Source organism: Magnolia sinica, chromosome 1 (genome assembly GCF_029962835.1).
Source record: "Magnolia sinica isolate HGM2019 chromosome 1, MsV1, whole genome shotgun sequence".
In the NCBI taxonomy this organism is placed as follows: Eukaryota; Viridiplantae; Streptophyta; class Magnoliopsida; order Magnoliales; family Magnoliaceae; genus Magnolia; species Magnolia sinica.
The window spans coordinates 50,306,532-50,329,420 of NC_080573.1; the positions used below are offsets into that span (position 1 = coordinate 50,306,532).

At 39.1% G+C, this 22,889-nt stretch overlaps 1 protein-coding gene across 1 annotated transcript; it reads right to left on the reverse strand.

The window, feature by feature from the left end:
• Positions 1–421: 421 nt before the first annotated feature.
• On the reverse strand, positions 422–1,279 carry LOC131246275 (uncharacterized). The gene is made up of 2 exons (XM_058246223.1): positions 1,004–1,279; positions 422–910 (listed from the first exon to the last, which is right to left on the reverse strand). The coding sequence occupies exons 1-2, from the start codon at positions 1,277–1,279 to the stop codon at positions 422–424; spliced, it is 765 nt and encodes a 254-aa protein (XP_058102206.1).
• Positions 1,280–22,889: the final 21,610 nt, after the last annotated feature.

The window sequence follows — 22,889 nt, forward strand, 5'->3', positions numbered from 1 at the left end:
ACGGGTTTTTAGGCAGTGAGGAATAAGTATTAAATACAGGGCCGAATTCAAAAACGTAATAGTTATCATCCAAAAAATATACAGTCTTCCAGTTGCTTCTCAATAGTGCTAGCAATCAAACAGTATAACAGATAAAAAAAAAGTTTGTCTAGCATTTCAACAGCTAGTATACTTTACCTGCTCATTCAGAAAATCCAAACTATTATCCAAAAAACCAAATGGCTAATCAGTCATATCAAGATAATATCCCGAGAGAGAAGATTAGTGGATAAAAGAACAGTTAGAAGACTGATCTGGTGCAAGTATCATCAGTATAAAGTCGAGCCTCATGGACTCAGGAAGCGAAAGGAACGATGCAGATTGTTGTTCATCTTTGGACAGGATCCTTGTTGCGGGTACGACCTCGTTACTTATGAGGCCATCAATCTGCTCGAGTGTAGGTACAATCTGCTCTATACGTATGACGTCTTTTTCCTTTGTGTATTGTTAGTTCCAAGGACTTGACGGCATCTGCCACCTCACTCATCCCTTTGCCAATTATATCGCAAGGGCGTTCTAATCTGGCTCTCTTCCTAGAACTGGTTGTGCTGCCCGTGTTGATGGAGTTGTTGCTATGTTGATTCAGACTTCTGTTTGCAATATGTGCACTATCATGACTTTGAAATGACCATTGGATGTTATGTCCACTATCTCCCACATCGTCACTTGACAGAACAAGTGTATCGTCATTAAAATCAACTGATGCAGTCGGTGTAAGATCGTCATCGCGAGACTTTCTTGTACCTCTTTGTGTATGCATATTTCCAGTCGAAGCACGAAGTCCAATAGCTCGGTCACTTCCAAATAAGAACATGAGGTCATCATACCTTCTTTTCGATTTCCCACGAACATGTTGGGCATAGGGATGTGACTATTGATAAGGACATAAAAATATATTGATTAGTAAACCTCAATCGAGCAGTTTTGGACAATATAAATGATAAATGAAATTATAACATCTCACCCATATGTAATCATCCCATATGTCATCTGGCGCGGTAACTAACTTCTTGTCGTCATCCCAACCGAACCCACTCGCGTTCAGGGTGTCCCGAACCTCAAAATACAACCTCTTTAGTGATTGCAAACGATTACCAACATGCTTCTCTACAACTAATATCCCTAGTGCACTCCTGACACTTTCCACAACCATTTTATAGGTTTCCTTTTTAAATCCGTTCGCACTCTTGCGGTCGTTAGTAACCACATCCATCAACGTATCGATGAGACAGTTATCCATTTGGTCGGTCCAGCATATAACACCACCTGACATAATTGTCTCATCAAGCGATTTCGATTTGTATTTGCATGGTGTCCTTCAGGGTGTGTCACATATACCTTGCCCAGATTGTTTCGTTGGTGTAGTCTAGTTCATCGTCACTATATACTTCGATAATATAAAAATAGCACAATGAGCATATTTAGTCTGACATGTACAACCAAAGCATCTAGGTCAGGAGGATGCATTAATTTACACTAGCTGAAATATTATACGCAAAAACTTAAGATAGTATATAGAAATGGGGATTTTCATCATTACAATCATCCAAAAGTATATAGGGATCTTCTAACACAGGCTGTCTAGGCAAGACGGTACAGTCATGTGATGATATTACCTATTGAAAAAAGTCAAATTACAATTCAAATTTCAAACCATACGACTCACAGGATGAGATTCGTTCCACATCCTAGTTGCAATATTGTCTCGATATGTCGCACATTCGTCCTTCTCACATTGTGTCACGTTAATATCGCATGGAGATAAATCTATACTCTCCAATACATCTGTAGATGAGATTTAATCTTCTACCAAACCATGTCCTCCAGATATACTGATAAAGTTATGTAAAACATAACATGCGATGACTATCTTCACCTGTGTTAAAAGGTTGTATGGTGGAGCTGATTTGAGGATTGGAAAGTGGGCTTTCAATACTCCAAAAATTCTTTTTATAACGTTTCTTAGTTGAGCATACCGATAGTTGAATAGTTCTTTCTTGTTGGAAAGATTGTGGCCCGTGCGGTACTCATTGAGGTGATACCGTATACTACGGTAAGGAGCCATAAATCCTGGAGAATGAGCGTAACCAGCATCAACTATGTAATACTTACCTACAATTAATTACGATGAATTATCAATCTAATTGTGTGGAAAATCATATTATCAATTGGCTGTCAGACAGTTATAAACTCAGTACCCATAGCCATAGTAAACCGATCGATGGAACGTATCAAAGCACTCTGTAAGATGCGTGTGTCAGAAGCTGATCCCTCCCATCCAGCAAGCACATATACGAACTTCATGTCAAATGTACATGCACCCAGCACGTTCTAAGAAAGTACCCCTTTCCTGTTACGGTAAGTTGTACTTTTCAATGCTGGTACATAGGCGGGTATATGAGTCCCATCAATTGCACCAATGCAGTCCTATGTTCACCGTGAATAATCAGGAAAACAGATAAAGTATATGACATTGCACAACATTGCATAATCTGATTTTAACATACTTGAAAGTAATCATTCCAGTTAGGATTGGCTAGGATCTCGACTGGTGTATCCGCACCTTGGAGTTTCATGAACTCCGAATACAAGCCGATAATAGCATCCACCGCTTTACTAAAATAGCAGCTCACCGTTTCTCCAGATCTTATAAACCGATGCCCGATGACACGGTTTCTAACATTATGTCCTACCGTGTGAAGGAACATGACAAGTTATTCCTCCATAGATATATGTTTTCTATCTGGAAGTAGATTTTTATCCTTAAAAAGACGAGTATAGGTTGAAGAATGTAGCTTTGTTCATTCGAAATTGTGCTACACACTTATTGTCACCCGCTCTTATAATCACATTTATTAGCTTCCTTCTTTCAAAGTCTCCGAATCTGGAGGGTGATTTAAATAAAATATTATTGCAATATTCACCGACAACAATTGTTGTAGTTGCTGCAGTAAGTGTATCTGCAAAGGTAGCCATTTCGTCCTCCGTCCATCCATGTGCATCCATGTTTTGTTGTTTTCTTGTATAACATATCGACTGTTCGGATGATTCAGCAACATCAAACACATCAATATTCAGCACCAATTCCATATATCTGGTCTAGGGAATTTTGAAAGGTTCAGTCCATATTTGGTATCCTATGTCTTCTTAAATGAAATTATTATATTGGTGCTTCAGTTTCTACGAAAATTATACGTATTTCTAAGCTGTCAATCAAGAGGCTGTCCATCAGACCATTCAGGGTGAGGTTGAAGTCGTTGTCAACTCCATACTAAGAAATGAGTCATAATGTTTTTCTATATAGGTTCATTGACTGACTTAGAGAGACAGTTAGCCAAGGGGGATGAAAATGTAGGGGTTGTTTAGGTTTTACATGAGGTGCATTTGAATTGTGTGCAATTAGCTTGAGCATGTTCAGCTAACGCGAGCATGAGATAAAGGCTACAAATGATAAGTAACCATGTTCAAATAGTAGAACAAATATCTGTCATGGTTGATAGCTGTCTCAGCATGTTTAGTTAACCTTGGGAAAGATAACATAACAAATGATAGGTAACCATGTTTAGATTGTAGAACAAATATCTGTCATGGTTAATAGCTGTCTTAACATGTTTAGTTAACCATGACAAAGATAATATAACAAATGGTAAGTAACCATGTTCAGATAGCATAACAAATATCTGTTATGGTTGATAGCTGTCTCAGCATTTTCAGGTAACTATGGGAAAGATAATATAACAAATGATAGATAATCATGTTCAGATTGTAGAACAAATATCTGTTATGGTTGATAGCTGTCTCAACATGTTTAGTTAACCATGAGAAAGATAATATAATAATTGATGAGTAACCATGTTTAGATAGCATAACAAATATCTGTTATGGTTGATAGCTGTCTCAGCATGTTCAGTTACCATGAGAAAGATAATATAACAAATGATAGGTAACCATGTTTAGATAATAGAACAAATATCTGTCATGGTTCATAGCCGTCTCAGCATGTTTAGTTAACCATGGTAAAGATAATATAACACATGATAAGTAACCATGTTCAGATCAAATATCTGCCATGGTGGATAGCTGTCTCAGCATGTTTAATTAACCATGACAAAGATAATATAACAAATGATAAGTAACCATGTTCAGATAACATAATAAATATCTGTCATGGTTGATAGCTGTCTCAACATGTTCAGCTAACCATGGGAAAGATAATATAACAAATGATAGGTAACCATGTTCAGATAGTAGAACAAATATCTGTCATGGTTGATAGCTGTCTTAGCATGTTTCGTTAACCATGGCAAAGATAATATAACAAATGATAAGTAACCATATTCAGATAGTAGAACAAATATCTGCCATGGTAGATAGTTGTCTCAGCATGTTCAGTTAACCATGACAAAGATAATATAAGAAATGATAGTTAACCATGTCCAGATAGTAGAACAAATATCAGTCATGGTTGATAATTGTATCTATTTGTTCAGTTAACCATGACAAAGATAATATAAGAAATGATAGGTAACCATGTCCAGATAGTAGAACAAATATCAGTCATGGTTGATAACTGTCTCTATTTGTTCAATTAACCATGACAATGATAATATAAGAAATGATAAGTAACCATGTTTAGATAATACAACAAATATCTGTCATGGCTGTTAGTTGTCTCAGAATGTTCAGTTAACCTGAGCATGAGATGATGTAAGAAATCATCCCAACACACACAGCTGAAATCAGTCTCATCCTTGTTCAGTTAACCAGAGCATGAGATGATGTAAGAGATTAATTAACTACACAGACATCTAAAATCAGTCACAGCATAGTCGGTTAACCTGAGCATGAGATGATGTAAGAAATCATAGCTACACACACAATCAAAATCAGTCATGGCATTTTCAGTCTTACCGTGGCTCTGTTAGAATAACAAATGAGAGCTACACACACAGCTAAAATCAGTCTCAGCATGTTCAGTTAACAAATTTTTTTTAAGGAATGACAAATGATATCTACACACAGCTGAAATCAGTCTCAGCATGTTTAGTTAACCATGGCAGAGATGATATAACTTCTGATATCTACACACACAGTCGAGCGAGTATCCCATGTGCCTATTGGACTGGGAATGTATCAAGGAAAGAGCCATGCATTGAGCACATTCATTGTGAAAGTAGAAGAAGGAGAACATAAGGTTGTTGGTTGTCAGCACCTATACGATGGCCCACCATTTTTTGTTTTATAGGATCAATGTCAAACATGTGGGTTACAAGTGTCCGAAACAAGCCAGAACAGGATATCAACTTCTATTTCATAAACGAACTACTAACTTAGTCACGGTCTCCAGACATTCAACAGAGCTACATGACTTACCTGTTCTAGCGTTGCCATATCTGCTGGCGGGGGGTGGATGTCAGTCGTAGACGACAGAGGATATTTTTACATGACAGGGTACAGATTAATTATCGAAAATGTTAAAGAAAAAATATAGTGGAATAAAGGGGTTTTCAACCGAATCGTAATACATATATTACCTGAGTGGGGTATTGGAGAAGATGTCAGTAGAAGAAGGCAGACGGATCAGGCCCCGGAGATTGCAGTGAACATCACAATCGGGTGATGAAGATGACAAATGGAAAACATGACATTCCAACAACATGTAACGCAAGTGGGATCATAGAAATGGTAAAATGTTAGATGACAGTAGACATGTAGTAAAATGCAAGCTACCGAACAGACGGACGTCTAGCAAGGCGTACGATCTAGATGAAGATGAATAGGAGTAATACGGTCGGAATAAAATGCATTTTTTCCTGTTTCAATACCTGAGAAGTATGGAAACAGAGGATGCACATGCCGCTGATGACCGCCAAGATGAGAGCCTTACCACAAAATAGCCATCGAGCAATGAACAATTATTCAGAGGTTTGGACAGTAAACACAAGGAAGAAAGAACAGATGATAGGCGAAAGATATCTGGTAGAAGGGTGCGTTGTTTACCTGGCCTGAGGTCGAATGCTCTGTTACTGGACGAGTGCGTTGGTGAATTCAGAAGAATAGGGCTTGCTTTTGATTTTTTAAAACCCGAAATTAGGGTGTGTAGCACGATCGGTGCTCATGTAGACCACCGAACTGACGGCGTCAATACCATCAATTACTACTACCGTCTGTAGGGAGTTGTAAAATCCCGTCTCTGCAAAAAGGCGTCTTTACAGCCGATTCGGACGCTGTTAGAACTGCGTCCGAATCCACGATTTTCAAACGCGCGGCTGGGTGTAATGATGACTTTTTACCTCCAAATACCCGTAATTGGAAAAAGCAAATAAGGCCTAAAAGTAATTGGTCTATGGATTTTGTAAGGATATCTGCAACAACGTTTTCCATGTAAGCATGCCTTTTCTTTCATTATCCATGTGCTTTCAATGAATCCTTTGCATATTCCACTAGTTTTTGAATTCTCTACAGCTTGTGGACCTGATTTAACAAACATTTTACTGATTAAAATTTAATGGTCAGTTTGAATTTTAAGGATCTGGATATGAATATATGGGGCTCATTGGCCATAAATAGTCCTAGAAGAACAACTATTGCTTATGTAAAAGAAAGTGCCACATACTTAAGAGGCTATGCTGATTGATTTTATTGTATTTTTATTCTAAGTAGTATAGTGTACATATGTATATATAGCCTTTTAGAGGAGAGGAAGATGACTAAAACCTAAACCCTACCTTTCATATATAGCCTCTTAGAGGAGAGGAAGATGACTAAAACCCAAACCCTAATTTTTCTATACTTCATAGTTCTCTCTCTCTCTCTCTCTCTCTCTCTCTCTCTCTCTCTCTCATTGTCACCTACTGATTTCTTGTCATGCATCGTGCTTAAAGGAAGTAGGCCCCTCACAACCAGTGGCAACCCATCGCATCAGATGGCCCAACGAGCCACGCTTTACCGACAACAACCCCTGCGCCTCTGTCCAATGGCAACATACTACTCCATCCTTGCTGCAGTGGGCAAGGAACCACCGTTACTAGGTTGCAGCTCCACCGGCACAACAGCGGCTTGCTAGGCCACTGCTAGTAGTCCACCACTCCACTAGCACTGCAAATGGTGGCAGCTTGCCTATGAACGTTCTTTGTATCTAAGATCGCCTACCTTGGGATGCTTTTCTCTCCTCTTTTTTTTTTATAGTAGGGGTGTAGTATTAACTCAAAATGATATATTTGAATTGACTTATAGAGTGTTTACTAGCTGATGAGGCTTAAAATCTACAGTCAGTGAATTGCTATCAGTTGGAAGATCAAATATTTCCCAAGTAAAATGACTCTTACAGTTGATATGTAGTTGAAAATTCTAAGGACTTTCATGCCCTGCCTTTTTTCATCTGCACTCATATGTGGTCTCTACTTTGTGAGATTTTGGAATTTTAGGGGGTGTTTGGCTGGACGGATCCCACGGGATTAGGAGGAATGGGATGGTAAAATCTCGGGATATGCCAAACGAGCCAAACAGACCCGATGAACTTGTCCTGGGATATAGCAAACCCATGGATCTTAAACCAATCCACTGAAATCACCATCATTACCTTAAAATTGATCCCATCCCTCCTAATCCCGTTCAATCGTGCCTGGGGCGTGTTTGGTTGGACGGATTGGAAGGTAAAATCCTGGGATATGCCGGGCGTGCCAAACAGACTCGGTGAACTTGTCCCGGGATATAGCAATCCTATGGATCTTAAACCAATCCACTGACACCGCCATCATTACCTTAAAATCCATCCCATCCCTCCTAATCCCATGGGATCCGTCCGGCCAAACAGGCCCTTAAGGGATTTAAGAGTTTTTGATAATCCCATTGTGTTATCAATTGTGGATTGATAAGATCTAAAGCTAGTTAGAAACTCATTGCTTAGCTCTAATCACCACTTCAGAGACTGCAATGGCTCAATTAAAACTCTTGTGAGTCTACCACCAAGGCATGAGTAAAGACTCGATCGTCGATCATGGAGACAACTTGACACATCAACTATAACCTAGGAGTTGGTTATTAACTATAAAGACATAAAATTGAATGATCTTAGGTTTCCGATGTGTTAGGATAAAAAAGCTTAGCAAGGCACAGAGTATCCAACAAAAAATCATTCAAGGAAAAGCAAGGATGCATGAGAAGAAAGTTATACAATAAGTGTTAAAGTAAAATAAATGAATGACATGAGAACCACTTGTGCATGTGGGAGATTTGAATGGTTAAATGAAATCTATGACACTCTTCCTTAGAGAAGATGATCACAGATCTCAAGTCTTAAACATACTCTGATCAACTTCAACTGTTGTAATGGCTTGAATAGATGTATAGGCTAGGCTTGATGGCTGAAATATAATTGATGGCTTGGATTAGGTAGATGCTCACTTGTTTCTCTCATCACTTTCTCTCTTAATCTCTCTTTTTCTCTCTTATAGAGAATGATGGAATGTAGTGCTCTTTTGAGGAGAACCAAACATCCAAGACTTCTCCCTTTGTAAAGAAGTGTGTAATACTTGAAATAAGAGGAGAATGGGGTATTTATACATGGGTTAGTGGCATTTTTATAAAAAGTGAGAAGTTTAGGGTGAAAATGCCACATGGCACATTCTGATCAACTATTAGACACACAACACCTTTGTTAGGCTAGGGAGATGGTAAATTTTGTAATTTCATTGGAGTTAGGGGTAAAAAGTAACCTGGGTGTCGAGCGAAAATTGGATTTCTGGTGGAGCTTAGAGCATTGCAAATCTCAATGCATCCTGTAAGACCCGTATCCTAGCCCGTACTGTTTCGTCAACTCCCGTAATCCTTCCCGATAAATTTTGGCAATCCGCGACCTATAATCGACGTTTGCATGTGACCCTAAGTCGTATCCTGTAGAATTGAGTCGGCTTAATCCGAGACTTGTACCATTGTAACCGCATTGTCGTTGCGGTTCCAACGCTGCATCTTGCGCACCGATCCAATACCCAGGTCAGAAGTTGTGAGCCGACATTTATTTCAAAGAAACACCATGCTTTTGCGATCCCAAGAGAATCTCTATAACATGTCCCATCAATCATTCAATCAATCAATCAATCAATCACCTCATGTCAAGTACAAAGCAACCCATGCTTTCTTTTTCCATAAGTCAAGCAACCACCAAGTCAACCCTCTCTCACCCTCTCTCTTACACACCCATACATGTCAAGTACACCATCACCTCACCCATCACTCACATCTATCACTCTCTCTCTTTACAACTCTATCTCTCTCTCTCTTATTTCTCAACACAACTCCCAAGCTAGCAAGAGCATCACACGTCCAAGCCTTTCATGAGAGAAAAGTGCATGTGTGTGGCCCACTTTCCATCCCAAAAATTCATCATCCTAGCCCTTCATTTCTCATCCTCTCCATTAAAGTGAGACACAAGGAGCTGACGTCCCAACAGACCGAGAAGATCGATCGGTGGGTGCTTTATAGGCTAGATTTTCATGTTTTGATGATGGGCCAATTGAGGCCTACCAATCAATGATATGGATCTCATTTTGGACCCTAGGTGTGGCCGATGGCCCACCTTGATGCTCATGATCATTCCATGATGGGGCCATTCTCCATGGACCCCATCATGATGTTTATTTTCCTTGCATAAATAGGGTCATCTAGACCATTGCATTTTGGTGGAGAAAGGATCTCTACCATTGATTTTGATTGGTGGGCCCACATGTAATGGGACTCACTTGGTGTATGTTGTAAATCATGAAAGGGAGGGCCCATAGTGCCGGGGTCCCTCCATCACTCGGTCTTTCTCTCTTTCTCTCTCTCTCATTCTCTTTCATTTTGTTGGGTGTGATGATGTGGCTGTGTGGTCCACCCGGATGGACCCTGTCTTATCCATACCATCCGGCCATTTGGTGGCCCACCGGGGTAGGGCCCACCCCTCCTTAGCACGTCAATAGATGGGACCCACCTTGTATATGTGTGTATGCAAACCGTCCAGTGTCCAGGGACGCTGGACGTGGCCGGGCAGTGAAGTTTGAACTGGCAGTGTGGTGCACAGATGTGCAAACCACCCCATGTTAGCTTGATTCAATAGGTTTTGGGTGGGCCACTTATGCAAGCCCCACCTTGATGTATATATTCAATCCAAGCCGTCCATCCCTTTCCCTAGCTCATTTTAGGCGTTGAGCCGAAATTTGAAGCCAATATGATTATCTGGCGGGCCATAGCATAGAAAACTGTGGTCTTTACCATTGAAAAACCACCTGATGTTTATACACACTGAAACACATTGAATATTGGACTTGATGGGTTTGTCTTGAGCCACAGGAGCCATTGGCTGGGTCGGATCCACCTGATGCGGGCCCCACCTACAAAATTCCTCAAGAAACAAAAAAATAAAAGTAGAGGCAGCAGGCGCTGCCACTGCCTGACGCGCAGCAGCGTCCCGATGCTTGCTGCGCCATGGACGGAAGAGGTAGGGACCCACGGTCCCAGCCAAGGGCCCCACCATGATGTGTGTTGTATATCCACTCCGTCCATTCTGTGGGCCGCTTAGGGCTGTGGGCCATCCCCAAAAATCAGCCCTATTTGAGACTCAGGTGGCCCACGTCATAGGAAACAGTGAGATTGAACGGTTGCCATTGAAACCCTTTTTCTGGGTCACAGGAGCTTGGGATCAAGATGAGATTTGTTTTCCCTTTTCATTCAGGTTTGTGTGACCTTACCAATGGTTTGGATTGCAAATAAGCATTACATTGGGCCCCACGTGGGACCCACAATGATGTATGTGTTTCATTCACATCGTCCCCCCCCCCTCCCCCCATGATTTATGTGTTCTATCCACACCGTCTACACTGGACGATGGGACCGACCCCCCACGTGTGGGACGGGGTGTGTGTGTGTGTGTGTGTGTGTATAATATTATATTATATATAATATTGTATACATATACTATATATAGATTGTATATTATATTATATGTAATATACATGATGGTGGGCCTTCATGTGGAACCCTCACCATGATGCATGTGTTGCATCCAATCCGTCCAACCATTTTGAAAGATAATTTTTTTGGCATGGGACTAAGAATGAGTCAGATCCATAGTCCAAGTGGACCCCACCATCTAAGGTAGTGGACAAGGATGTCCACCATTCAAAATTTCTAAGGGCCAAGTTTCCTATTAAGCTGTTATTTGTTTCCACTTCATATATCACTATGTTAATTTATGAATAGGTTGGATGGGAAACATATGTTATGGTGGGCTTTAGGAACTTTAAATGGCGGAAATCATTATCACCATTCTTATTTGGGTTGTGGCCCATTTGATGTACATATGGGGCCCAATTGGTGTGACCCATCTGATATACATAAGACCTATGTGAATAGGCCCATTCGATGTATTTGTGGCCCATTGTTGAGGCCCACTTTGATATATATATATATATATATATATATATATATATATATATATGAGGCCCATGTTACAAGGCCCATTGTGATGTTTTCAATGGCCCATTGCAATGTACATAAGGCCCAATGATGCAGCCCACTTGATTTATATAAGGCCCATATGAGGCGGCCCTTTTGATGTATCTGAGGCATATGGGTCGAGGCCCAATGAGATATATATAGGTCCATTGCAATGTGTGATTTCCCATGGTTTGTGTAATGATATTTTATGGCTGGCCATGCATTGGGAGCAATGATGGTTTAACACCTACATTGTGAGTAGAATGTTGGTTAAATGTCTGCATTGTAACTCTCCTTAGGGCCCATTGATAGGCCTATACTGGTTACGTGTAGGCCGTCTAGGCCCATCTTTGGTGTAAGGATAGTTCATTACTTTATAACATGCTTAGTACACTTCCATGATTCATGCGCATACGCATCATATGTATGCTTGATATGAGGAATGTTTGATCATAGCATAAGCCGTTGGGTTGAGACATTTACGGGACTCCTTATGAGATGGAGTGCCCCACATGAGCGCGTGGTACGCGCGAGATTGCTGTATGACTGACGGTGTGACTCATGCAGTTCGCATTGTGTGTCGTGATTCACTGTAAGCCCTAGCGACATCGGGCCGTGGCCTCCACAGGCACATCGTGGATGGTCGTACAGGATACTGAAAATATTGGCTCTAGCATTGTGGGCACTTAAGATGTCCTTGGGTGAAAATCTCAGAACCTTTTTGGTACCAGGAGTTACTCCAATATCTAGACCGAGTAGATACATGAGCGCCTAAGTGCCGAATACCAGTAGGCCGCGTCTCGCACTATGCCGTGGTCGTTTGGAAGGGGGTGTGGCCTTATCCGCCCGAGTGAGAGGGTTATAAGCTAGGCTGAGTTTAACCAGCTCACAAATGAGTCTACTATCGACGAGCCGGGTAGGTATTGGCAGACTACTGGTCAGGTGGATAGTATGGTCTCTTTCACTTGTTTGGCTGTGCAGCTAGGGAGGAGGCAGTCAGTGTGAGTGTACTAAACCCCGGTGATATCTAGAGAGAAACTGTACTGATATGTGTACTTGATGAGTACTGGCACGCTTGCTTTGCATCTCGCATATGACATTTGGCTACATAAGCCTCGCATCGCATGGCCTTGATATGACCGATAGCATTCATGCCTTGCATCACATAGCTTTGATATAGCTGATAACATTCATAGACATACCGCATATTTCCACATTACTCTAATTTTGTACACTTGACACTCACCTTAGACACACTTTCACCACCCTCTAAGCTTTCTATAAGCTTATGCACGATGGATGCGTGCAGGTGGCGTTAGGTTGCAGCACCGTTGAGCTTGGAGCGTGCAGCCGACCTTCTGAAGTTTCTGTTACTTTCATTATATTGTATTTCCCTTTCATACGCATTGTACTTAAAGTTTTTGATATAGTGGATATATGGTGATGTTGTTTTGTGACTTGGTTATGCTTGTGGTTATGCTCCGTTACAAAAAAAATTCATACTGAAAATCCTCCTTGTAGGATCCCAGGATCGGAATCTGGCATGTAAGTGCCGAAATTCGAGAATGGGGTACTACGGAGGTTGTTAGCGCCGGATTTGGCGATCGAGAATTATGTGAGACCGTTTTCTGAGTTTAGGGCGTGACACATCCAGTGCTATTGGCTCTTGGTTTGCTTTCATCACGTGTGGTGTCTATGGGCGTGTTAGAATCGATTGTATGGCTCGATTCAAATCAAACAACTTAACCCTAAGCATCAAGATAAGCAGATACGTCAAGTGCAATCATATATGACCGAAACCTAAGAAGATTGGTCGCCTATTCAGTCACTCACAAGATGGTAATAAGATAATCAGGCGATTATTAAAGGGTGGGGTTCTTCCTCTAAAGATGAGTTGCACCTTGCCTCCCAAACGAAAGGACTTTTATATACAAAAATAACCAAATACAAAGGAACTACTTATGGTGGATCACAGGGAGCAACTGTAAGATGCTTTTCTGAAAGATGAATTGCTTGAATTGAAACTAGGAATAGTCTAGCATAAAAGCATAGACTTGGATTATAGCTAAATATTATCACTACTGGATTCTGACTATGGATTATCGCTACTGAATTATCACTACTACTAGGATAGAGCTAAGCTATGATAAGGAAAGATATTTTGATTAGTATGGTGTGAGATGACTTACTTTGTTGAATCTCTTGTTATTTATAGATCTCTCACTCGACTATTTCTCATATATTTCTTTCTCTATTCAATGGTTATAATAGCTGATTCGTCAACATGTTGGTCTTTCAGATCCATCCTTCTCTTCTTGCCATGTGTCATTCTAACTGTTCTTTTCACTCGACCACTTGTCGCCTCTAGGCTTCTTGGTTGTGCCCCGTCATTAGATGGTGTGTATCATAGATCAGTGTTAGCTATAATTCTATAAAAAGCGATTTAAATATCTCTAAAGATCTTTCACACTATACATTTTTTGTGCAATGGCATGTGTCCTTTTCTATTTGGCTATCTCAAGAATGGTCAGAAATAGGATATAACATTGCCCGTTGCGTCATCTTACCTTATGTTGAAAAGGTGCGAGCGACATTTGGCTTATTGTCTAATGCATTAAATACAACCGCCTTTCTTTCCACATGTTAGTTCCTCGTTGCTTCTGCTCAACCAAGACGAAAATTGAATAACAGCTTTGTTCCTTTTCTACGAACATCATTGTGACATGTTGCACATTCTTGAACAATATTATCATGCCCTAAATTCAAAACCCAGACACTACTACTTCCCAAGTCTCGAACTTGAGTCAAAGCAACTTACTCGCCACTTATCGAACTTGGTGAATGGTTAGTGAACTTCCTGAACACCAAACTCAGCTCATGACAGAGGAGTTTTATTTTTTGGAATGGTTAATCTGATTAGCCGATTACACATTTTATACATGGTATCAACTATAACATCCCAAATTTTTATGGCCAAAGTTTATACTCCTGCCCGAGAAAAACTGGGTGTTAATAATGTACAAATTAGATGCTTTAAAAATTACACCTTTTTTTTTGTTCATTTAGATCACATTTAGACACATTCATGAAGGTAACATTCATGAGAATAAAAATTGACTATATCGATTATTTCATCAGAGTAAAAGAATTCAGTAAATAATCAAATGCCCTCTCAATGAGAGCTTATTACATTTATCGAGTTTGTAGGGGAAGTGTAAACTAAATCATAAAACTATATTCTTATTCTTTCAGTATAATCTTCTATAGGGATATAGTCCTTTAGGTCTTCAATCTATATGTCACCTGCATCATCTATATGGCTGGAGAGGGTCAATGCCCTACTCATAGTGATGGTTATCCTTTAAGATTAGCAATAATTCAAGAGATTCATAAAAGTAATGTAAGGGTTCTGATACGTCACGTACTCCACTACTATGTGAAATATCAATATGTGCAAATAACCTACATGAAATGCAGGCCTAGCAAAGTGTGTGCGGCTCATCATACGTAGTGATTATTACAATGTGAAATATGATTCATAGAAAACCCGACTTAACTTGCATCCCATAACTATGGATATTTGTCGGCATGTCCAACGTTAACGTGGATTTATGCGAACATCTCAAGGTGACATAACAATGCGGTTAGGGGATTTACGTAACACGATGTGTTCATGAAGTGACTATTTATGACATCCAATCCCAAAAAAATAATGTAACACACATGACGATTTACTTACATCGATTGTGCACCACGCCAACCAACCCACGAAATTACGTGCTGACCAAGAGGGCCGTTACCCATAAGGCATTACGTCAATGATAAAATATTTGATTCACTAGTTATGATACCTTTAACACATCGCTTACATTGATAGAGAATGTAAACTGAATCATGGGGTTCTGGAATATCAAGACACATGCCCAAGCCTTAAAGGTAAATAGCACAAGGCTAACAAAGTAATGAGATAAGTGGCAATGGCCAACTCAACAAATATAAAAGTGACAATGACCAACTCGATAAAGAGGAGAGTGGCAAGGGCCAACTCAATAAAGAAAAGGGTAGCAATGGCTAACTCAACAAAGAGGAGAGTGGCAATGGCCAACTTAAAGAAATCGATAAGGCAAGGGCAAGGCTTGTATCCATCACCTCACATAAATTCATAGAGATTACATGTAATTAATCATCATACTGTAATTCCCAAAAGATAATAATTATTGGTGGTAAATAAAACAATTGTAAAATAAGAATCATAATTTCATGATAACGGGGCACATAAAAGGTGAAATAAAATGCATCAACTCAAATCAAGGTAGGCATAAAGGATAGAACCCTCAGCTTAGCCTTAGATTTAAACCTTAGGTAGATATCTATGTAGGAAAGCTTCTACATGAATCACGTCATAGCTTGAGCAAGAGGGAGATACTATATGTTTGGAGAAGGAAGCGGATGATGGACGTCTAGGCTTCTCTCTCTTTCTCTTTCTCTCTCTCTCTATTTCTCTCTCAATCTCTCTCTCTGTTTCTCTTTCTATTTCTCTCTCTCTCTCTCTCTCTCTCTCTCCTTGAACGTTTGAGAGGTGGGCGTGTGAGTGGAGAGGGGAACACACACCCCTTATTAAAGGAAGTGACGTCTGAGAGGGGTGTGTTTCACCTCCACTTGGATTGGGTTTCTCTAATTTTTCTTTTTCTGACGATCTTTCTTTAAATATAATTCATCTATTATGTCTGGGTCTTCGAATAGAGCCAGGGTATTTGATTTTCTTGGTGATCCAAAATTTAGATTGACCAATCTTGAAAATTCTACTAATGGGTGCCAAAACGAGCTTGATCTTAATTGACAGTCCACACTTAATGAATAGGGCCCAATTTTGGAGGAAATATGTAGTCAGGATAGGAAAACTGTTAGACAAAATTTGGTGGTTGATCGATGGTGGAAAAAGCATAAATCTAAAATTTCACCTTTTGTACCAAAAGGAAGGAACTGACTTCAACCTTCAACGGTGTAGGATCATAGATCGGGGCCTAAATTTTGTATAACCTCATATTCATATGAGATCAAAGTGTGGACCAAATTTTAGTTGCGATGAATGAAAGGAAGTGGTTAAATCGGAAGATCCAGATTTTTAAAAAGTTAGTAGGCCATGACATGATAACTTTACGCTTAAGGAAAAGCCTACTAAAGTGGGTCTTCATATTTCACATTTCATACATATGATGGGCAATCCAAGTCATTCATATGAAGGGAAATATCATACTACGACTACCCATAAGGTTTCTAAACTCGATAAACACCAAAATTAATGGTTAAGGGGCTGATTTGTCAATCGGGTCACTTTTACAATGATCTAAGGGTCGAAATTTGATATGTATTCTTAATTTATGATAAATAGGCATGGTATAAAATTTCATATCAAATGGATCATGGGAAGCATGTGGTCTAAAATTCAGGAGTCTAAGTTAATGGCATTTTCATAATTATTGCTGAATGAGAGTTTTGGAAAATCTAATGGTTCTACATGGTTATAGGCACGTTTCTAAGTATTTCTTAGAAAAGAACTTATATCTAAATCATTATGAATGAAGAATTATTCACCAAATTAATTAAGGGAGTGTATATATATCAACCAACATAATTGATGGTCAAATGACATGTTAAGAATAGAAAAACTTGATGGTTGGTATTCTAATAATGCATCTAGGTGATTGTACTATTAGTTTTATAAATGGATGAACACAAGTGGGTTTTTGGAGCGGTTAAGGGGTAGAACATGTACACCGTTAGATTCGAGTGACTTGTTCACATGTGTAAGTTCTTCAGATTGTAGTTCTAATGGTGGTTAAGCATATTCATATGACGTGAACAAGATGAATGGATCAAAATCTTAATTTGATTTATACATAGACGGATGTGGAGGTCAAATAGTTAGTTTACTATGATCGGGTGGTCCAAAATCAAAGTAGATGATTAGATATCTTTACCTAGCGGTGAATAGTTGATTGAATGGTCAGTTATAATAGATAAGTGAGAATGCTTGGGTATATAATGATCCTATATCAAAATCAACGGTCAGATGGCTTGATCTATGAATAAAGATTATTCTGAATAGTTAGATTCATTTTGGAGAATAGATGTAAGGTTAGGATAGTTAGATTGGTATCATACACATGTACGTAATAAGTTAAATTTCATGGTAACACTTGAGAACTTTCAATACTCGGGTATTGAAAAATTTTGGGTGTTACAATCTTCCCCCCTTAAACAGAATTTCGTCCCCAAAATTAGTTACTTGTACCATTTACACTAATTCATTTGGTTTAACTTTTCTCTATATCCCTCGTGAGGTGGATATATATGTCTAGGTGTGCGTATAATTGGCTATGTGAAATCGGGACGCTACAATCTACCCCCTTGAATAAAAATCTCAATCCCGAGATTTATATATATAATTATTTTATTTATTTATGTATTTAAATTTATACCATCTCACACATTAGTTCCCCCATTATATAGAGTGAATTTTCTATATATATATGTATGTATTTGTGTTTCGGGGCAACATGGAAAGCAGTTACAGTACGACTAATCCTTACACAATGAACTCTTGTGTGGCCAGGGTGGTGAGATCTTTGGTATCATCCATTCCGGATGAGTCTCGAACTTCTGCTTGATCAAGGCATTGAGTTCATTGGTATGCGCCCGAGATTTGGTGCTTGGATCAAATTGCTTCTAACTTGCTTGAATATGATTTCGTAAATCTATGGTCCCGATCATTCTAGATCCTTGGGGAATATCGTATTTTTTCATTCCACTGTAAAACTTACCCTATGTTTCATAAAGGATAGACCCAAATTATCCATTCATTGTTGAACCTAACTTTAGTGTATCCTTTATATAAATGGTTGTAAATTCTCAAAATCGTTTTATATTGATAGCCTGTTACTCTCAGAATTTTAATTTATGATCTGTGCGTCTAATTTATTTAAAATATGGAAATTAAGTCCTTGACTTATTCTTAAAGTTACAGAAAAATTCGTGAGGTAATATTCCACGGTTCGGGGGTTGTTTCATGCTTGTGAGGTGTATAAAAGTTTGTTGTTCAGCAGCAATTCCTACCTATTTTTGTTATTGTCAAATTTTTATAAAATTTTATACAAATCTGATTAGGTTAAAATTTTTGAAGTAGATTTTTAGGGACTTAAGTGATGTACCAAAAAATTTTTAAATTTTTTTGATAAGTATACCTATTGAGATCAGCGGAAGTTTCCTAATGTGTCAGTTTTCGTTGAAACGACAACAAAATTTAGAAAAATTGGAAAATATCCGATTTTGGTTTGGGAAACTAGTTTTTCTTACTTGGAAATTCTTTTAAGGATGAATTTTAGTTCATAACAAGTTTATTTGGGATTTTGTGAATTTTTTTAAGGTACCTAGATTCATGGTCTCTAAATTCCACATCTAACTTAATATTTCCAATGGGAAACCTGAATGTGGGTTTCTAATTCATCAACTTCCTAGTTCCTTTGGGAATCCAATTAAGTATATGTATCTAATTCATGATTCTATCTTATTCGTGTAAAGCTTATGATGGTCCATTCCCTCAAGCCCAGATAATCTCATTCCCATGCTCTGATAGTAACGGTAACATCCCAATTTTTCACGGCCAGAGTTTATACTCGTGACCGAGAAAATTGGGTGTTAATAATGTATAAATTGGATGATTTACAAATCGCACTTTTTTTTCATTTAGATCACATCCAGACACATTCTTAAAGATTGTATTGATTATTTCATCAGAGTAAAAGAATTCAGTAAATAATCAAATGCCCTCTCAATGGAAGCTTATTACATTTATCGAATTTGCAGCGAAAGTATAAAACTAAATCATAAAACTATATTCTTATTCTTTCAGTATAATCTTCCATAGGGAGATGGTCCTCTAGGTCTTCAATTTGTACGTCACCTACATCATCTGTACGGTCAGAGAGGGTCAACGCCCTACTCATAGTGATGGTCATCCTTTAAAATTAGTAATAATTTAAGAGATTCATAAAAGTAATGTAAGGGTTCTGATACGTCATGTACTTCACTACTACGAGAAGTATTAGTATGCGCAAACAACCTACATGAGATGCATGCCTAGTAAAGTGTGTGCGGCTCATCATACGTAGTGATCATCACAATGTGGAATATGATTCATAGAAAACCCGACTCGACCCGCATCCCATAACTACAGATATTCGCAGGCGCATCCAACATTAACATGGATTTATGCGAACATCTTAAGGCGACACAATAACATGGTTGGGGGATTTACGTAACATGATATGTTCATGGAGTGATTATTTATGACACCCAATCCCGATGTAACACGTATGACGATTTACTTACATCGATTGTGCACAATACCAACCAACCCACGGAATTACCTTCCAGCTAAGAGGGCCGTTACTTGTAATGCATTACGTCGACGATAAAATATTTGATTCACTAGTTGTGATACCTTTAACACATCACTTACATTGATAGAGAATGTAAACTGAAGCATGGGGTTCTAGAATATCAAGACACATGCCCAAGCCTTAAAAGTAAATAGCACAAGGCTAACAAAGTAATGAGAAGAGTGGCAATGACTAACTCAGTAAATATAAAAGTGGCAATGGCCAACTCGATAAAGAGGAGAGTAGCAATGGCTAGCTCAATAAAGAGAAGAGTGGCAAGGGCCAACTCAATAAAGAGAAGAGTAGCAATGGCTAGCTCAACGAAGAGGAGAGTGGCAATGGCCAACTTAAAGAAATTGATAAGGCAAGGGCAAGGCTTGTATCCATCACCTCACATAAATTCATAAAGATTACACGTAATTAATCATCATATTGTAATTCTCAAAAGATAATAATCATTAGTGGTAAATAAAATAATTGTAAAAAAAGAATCATAATTACATGATAACAGGGCACATAAAAGGTGAAATAAAATGCATCAACTCAAATCATGGTAAGCATAAAGGATAGAACCATCACCTTAGCCTTAGATATAAACCCTATTAGATATCCATGTAGGAAAGCTTCTACATGAATCATGACATCGCTTGAGCAAGAGGAAAATACCAGATGTTTAGAGAAGGAAGCAGATGATGGACTCTCTCTCTCTCTCTCTCTCTCTCTCTCTCTCTCCTTGGACATTTGAAAGGTGGGCATGTGAGTGGAGAGGGGAACGCACACCCCTTTTTAAAGGAAGTGGCGTGTGAGAGGGGTGTGTTTCACATCCACTTAGATTGGGTTTCTCCAATTTTTCCTTTTTTGATGATCTTTCTTTAAATCTAATTCATCAATTGTGTCAGGATTGTCGAATAAAAACATGGTATATGATTTTTTTAGTGATCCGAAATTTAGATTGGCCAATCTTGAAAATTTTCCTAATAGGTGCCAAAATAAGCTTGATCTCAATTGATGGTCCACACTTAATGATCAGGGCCCAATTTTGAAAATAATGTGTAGTTAGTATAGGAAAACGGTTGGACAAAATTTGGTGGTTGATTGATGGTAGAATAACTTAAATATAAAATTTCACCTTTTGTATCAAAAGAAAGGAACTGGCTTTAACCTTCAATGGTGTAGGATCATAGATCGGGAGACCAAAGTGTGGTCCAAATTTCAGTTGCGATGGACGGAAGGAAGTGGTTAAATTGGAAGATCCAGATTTTTAAGGAATTAGTAGACCTTGACCAGATAACTTTGTGCCTAAGGAAAAGCTTAACAAAGTGGGGTCTTCATATTTCACACTTGGTCTATATGATGGGTAATCAAAGTCATTCATATGAAGGAAAATATCCTACTACGACTACATACAACTCAATGGATACTAAAATTAATGGTTAAGGGGCTGATTTGTCAATTTGGTCACTTTTACAATGATCTAAGGGTTGAAATTTGACATGTATAGTTAATTTATGATACATAAGCATGGTATAAAATTTCACATCAAACGAATCCTAAAGCCATGTGATCTAGAATTCACGGGTCTAGGTTAATGACATTTTCGTAATTATTGTTGATATGAGAGTTTTGAAAAATCTAATGGTTCCACATGGTTCTAGGAACGTTTTTAAGTAATTCTTACAAAAGAACTTATATCTAAATCATTATGAATAAAGAATTATTCACCAAATTAATTAAGGGAGTGTATATATATCAACCAACATAATGGATGGTCAGATGACATGTTAAGAATAGAAAAACTTGATGGTTAGTATTCTACTCATGTATCTAGGTGATCGTACGATCATTTTTGTAAATGGATGAACACAAGTGGGTTTTTGGATCGGTTTATGTAAGACCCATGTCCCAGTCCGTACCGTTCCGTTAGCTTCCGCGATCCTTCCGGTCGAATTCCAGCAACCTTCGCACTGTATTCGATGTTTGCGCGTGATCCTAAGCCAGGTCCCGTACACCGACGTTGGCTCGAACCAAAACCTATATCTTGGGGACCGCGTCGTCGCCGCGGTTCCAACGCCACGACTTGCGCACCGAACCGATACCAGGCTAGAAGATGTCGATCTGCATTTATTCTGAAGAAACACCGCGCGTTGCGGATTTCGAGGGAATCTCTACAATTAGTCCCATCAATCAACCATAAATGCATCCCTTACCCCAAGTACATCAACCCATCCCTACTTTTTCAAAAGTCCACCCTCTTTTCACCTCACCATTCATCTTTTTTCCATTTTCAACAACAACCATACCACTTTTACAAAATTTTCAACCCAACCCATCACCCATTCATATCTTCTCTCTCTCCCTCATTCTCCAAAAAAAAAATCTCTCTAAGCAACTAAGAACCCCAAAACGTCCAAGTCTCTCTCTCTCTCCCAAACCACAAGTGTGGCCCATCCTCTCATCTTTCATCTCAACCATCCAAACCCCATCATCCACCGTCCAAGGCAAAGGCAAGGAGCATTTGAGGCCAAGGGAGTTTGAAGGAGGGCAACGAGGGGGGTGATCCACCGTTGAAATCTTATCTTTAGGGCCCACTTGTTGTGGGACCCATTTTGTTGTATGTGATTTCATCAAGAGGGGCCCATGGTGGCGGGGTCCCTCTGTCTCACCGTATCTCTCTCTCTCTCTCTTTGAATGGTAATGATGATGAAGGGGTGAGTGTGGCCCACCATGAATCATATAGTTCATGTGGGACCCATTGGATGAATGTGTTGGCTCTATGCCATCCAACCCATTAGCGGGCCGAGATGAAGGAAGAGCACAAATATCAGCTTAATGCAATCAGGTGGGCCACGTTCACGTGGGACCCACCTTGATGTGTGGGATACGTTGGTATGAGACCCACCACAATGATGTGTAACAGGCCGTCCAGCGTCCAGA

Excerpts from the sequence above, each read along its gene's own strand:
- LOC131246275 (XM_058246223.1), bottom strand. The coding sequence starts at position 1,279 with ATGGATAACTGTCTCATCGATACGTTGATGGATGTGGTTACTAACGAC. Across the intron at positions 911-1,003 it reads TATGGGATGATTACATATGG|TCACATCCCTATGCCCAACA; the intron begins GTGAGATGTTAT and ends CCTTATCAATAG.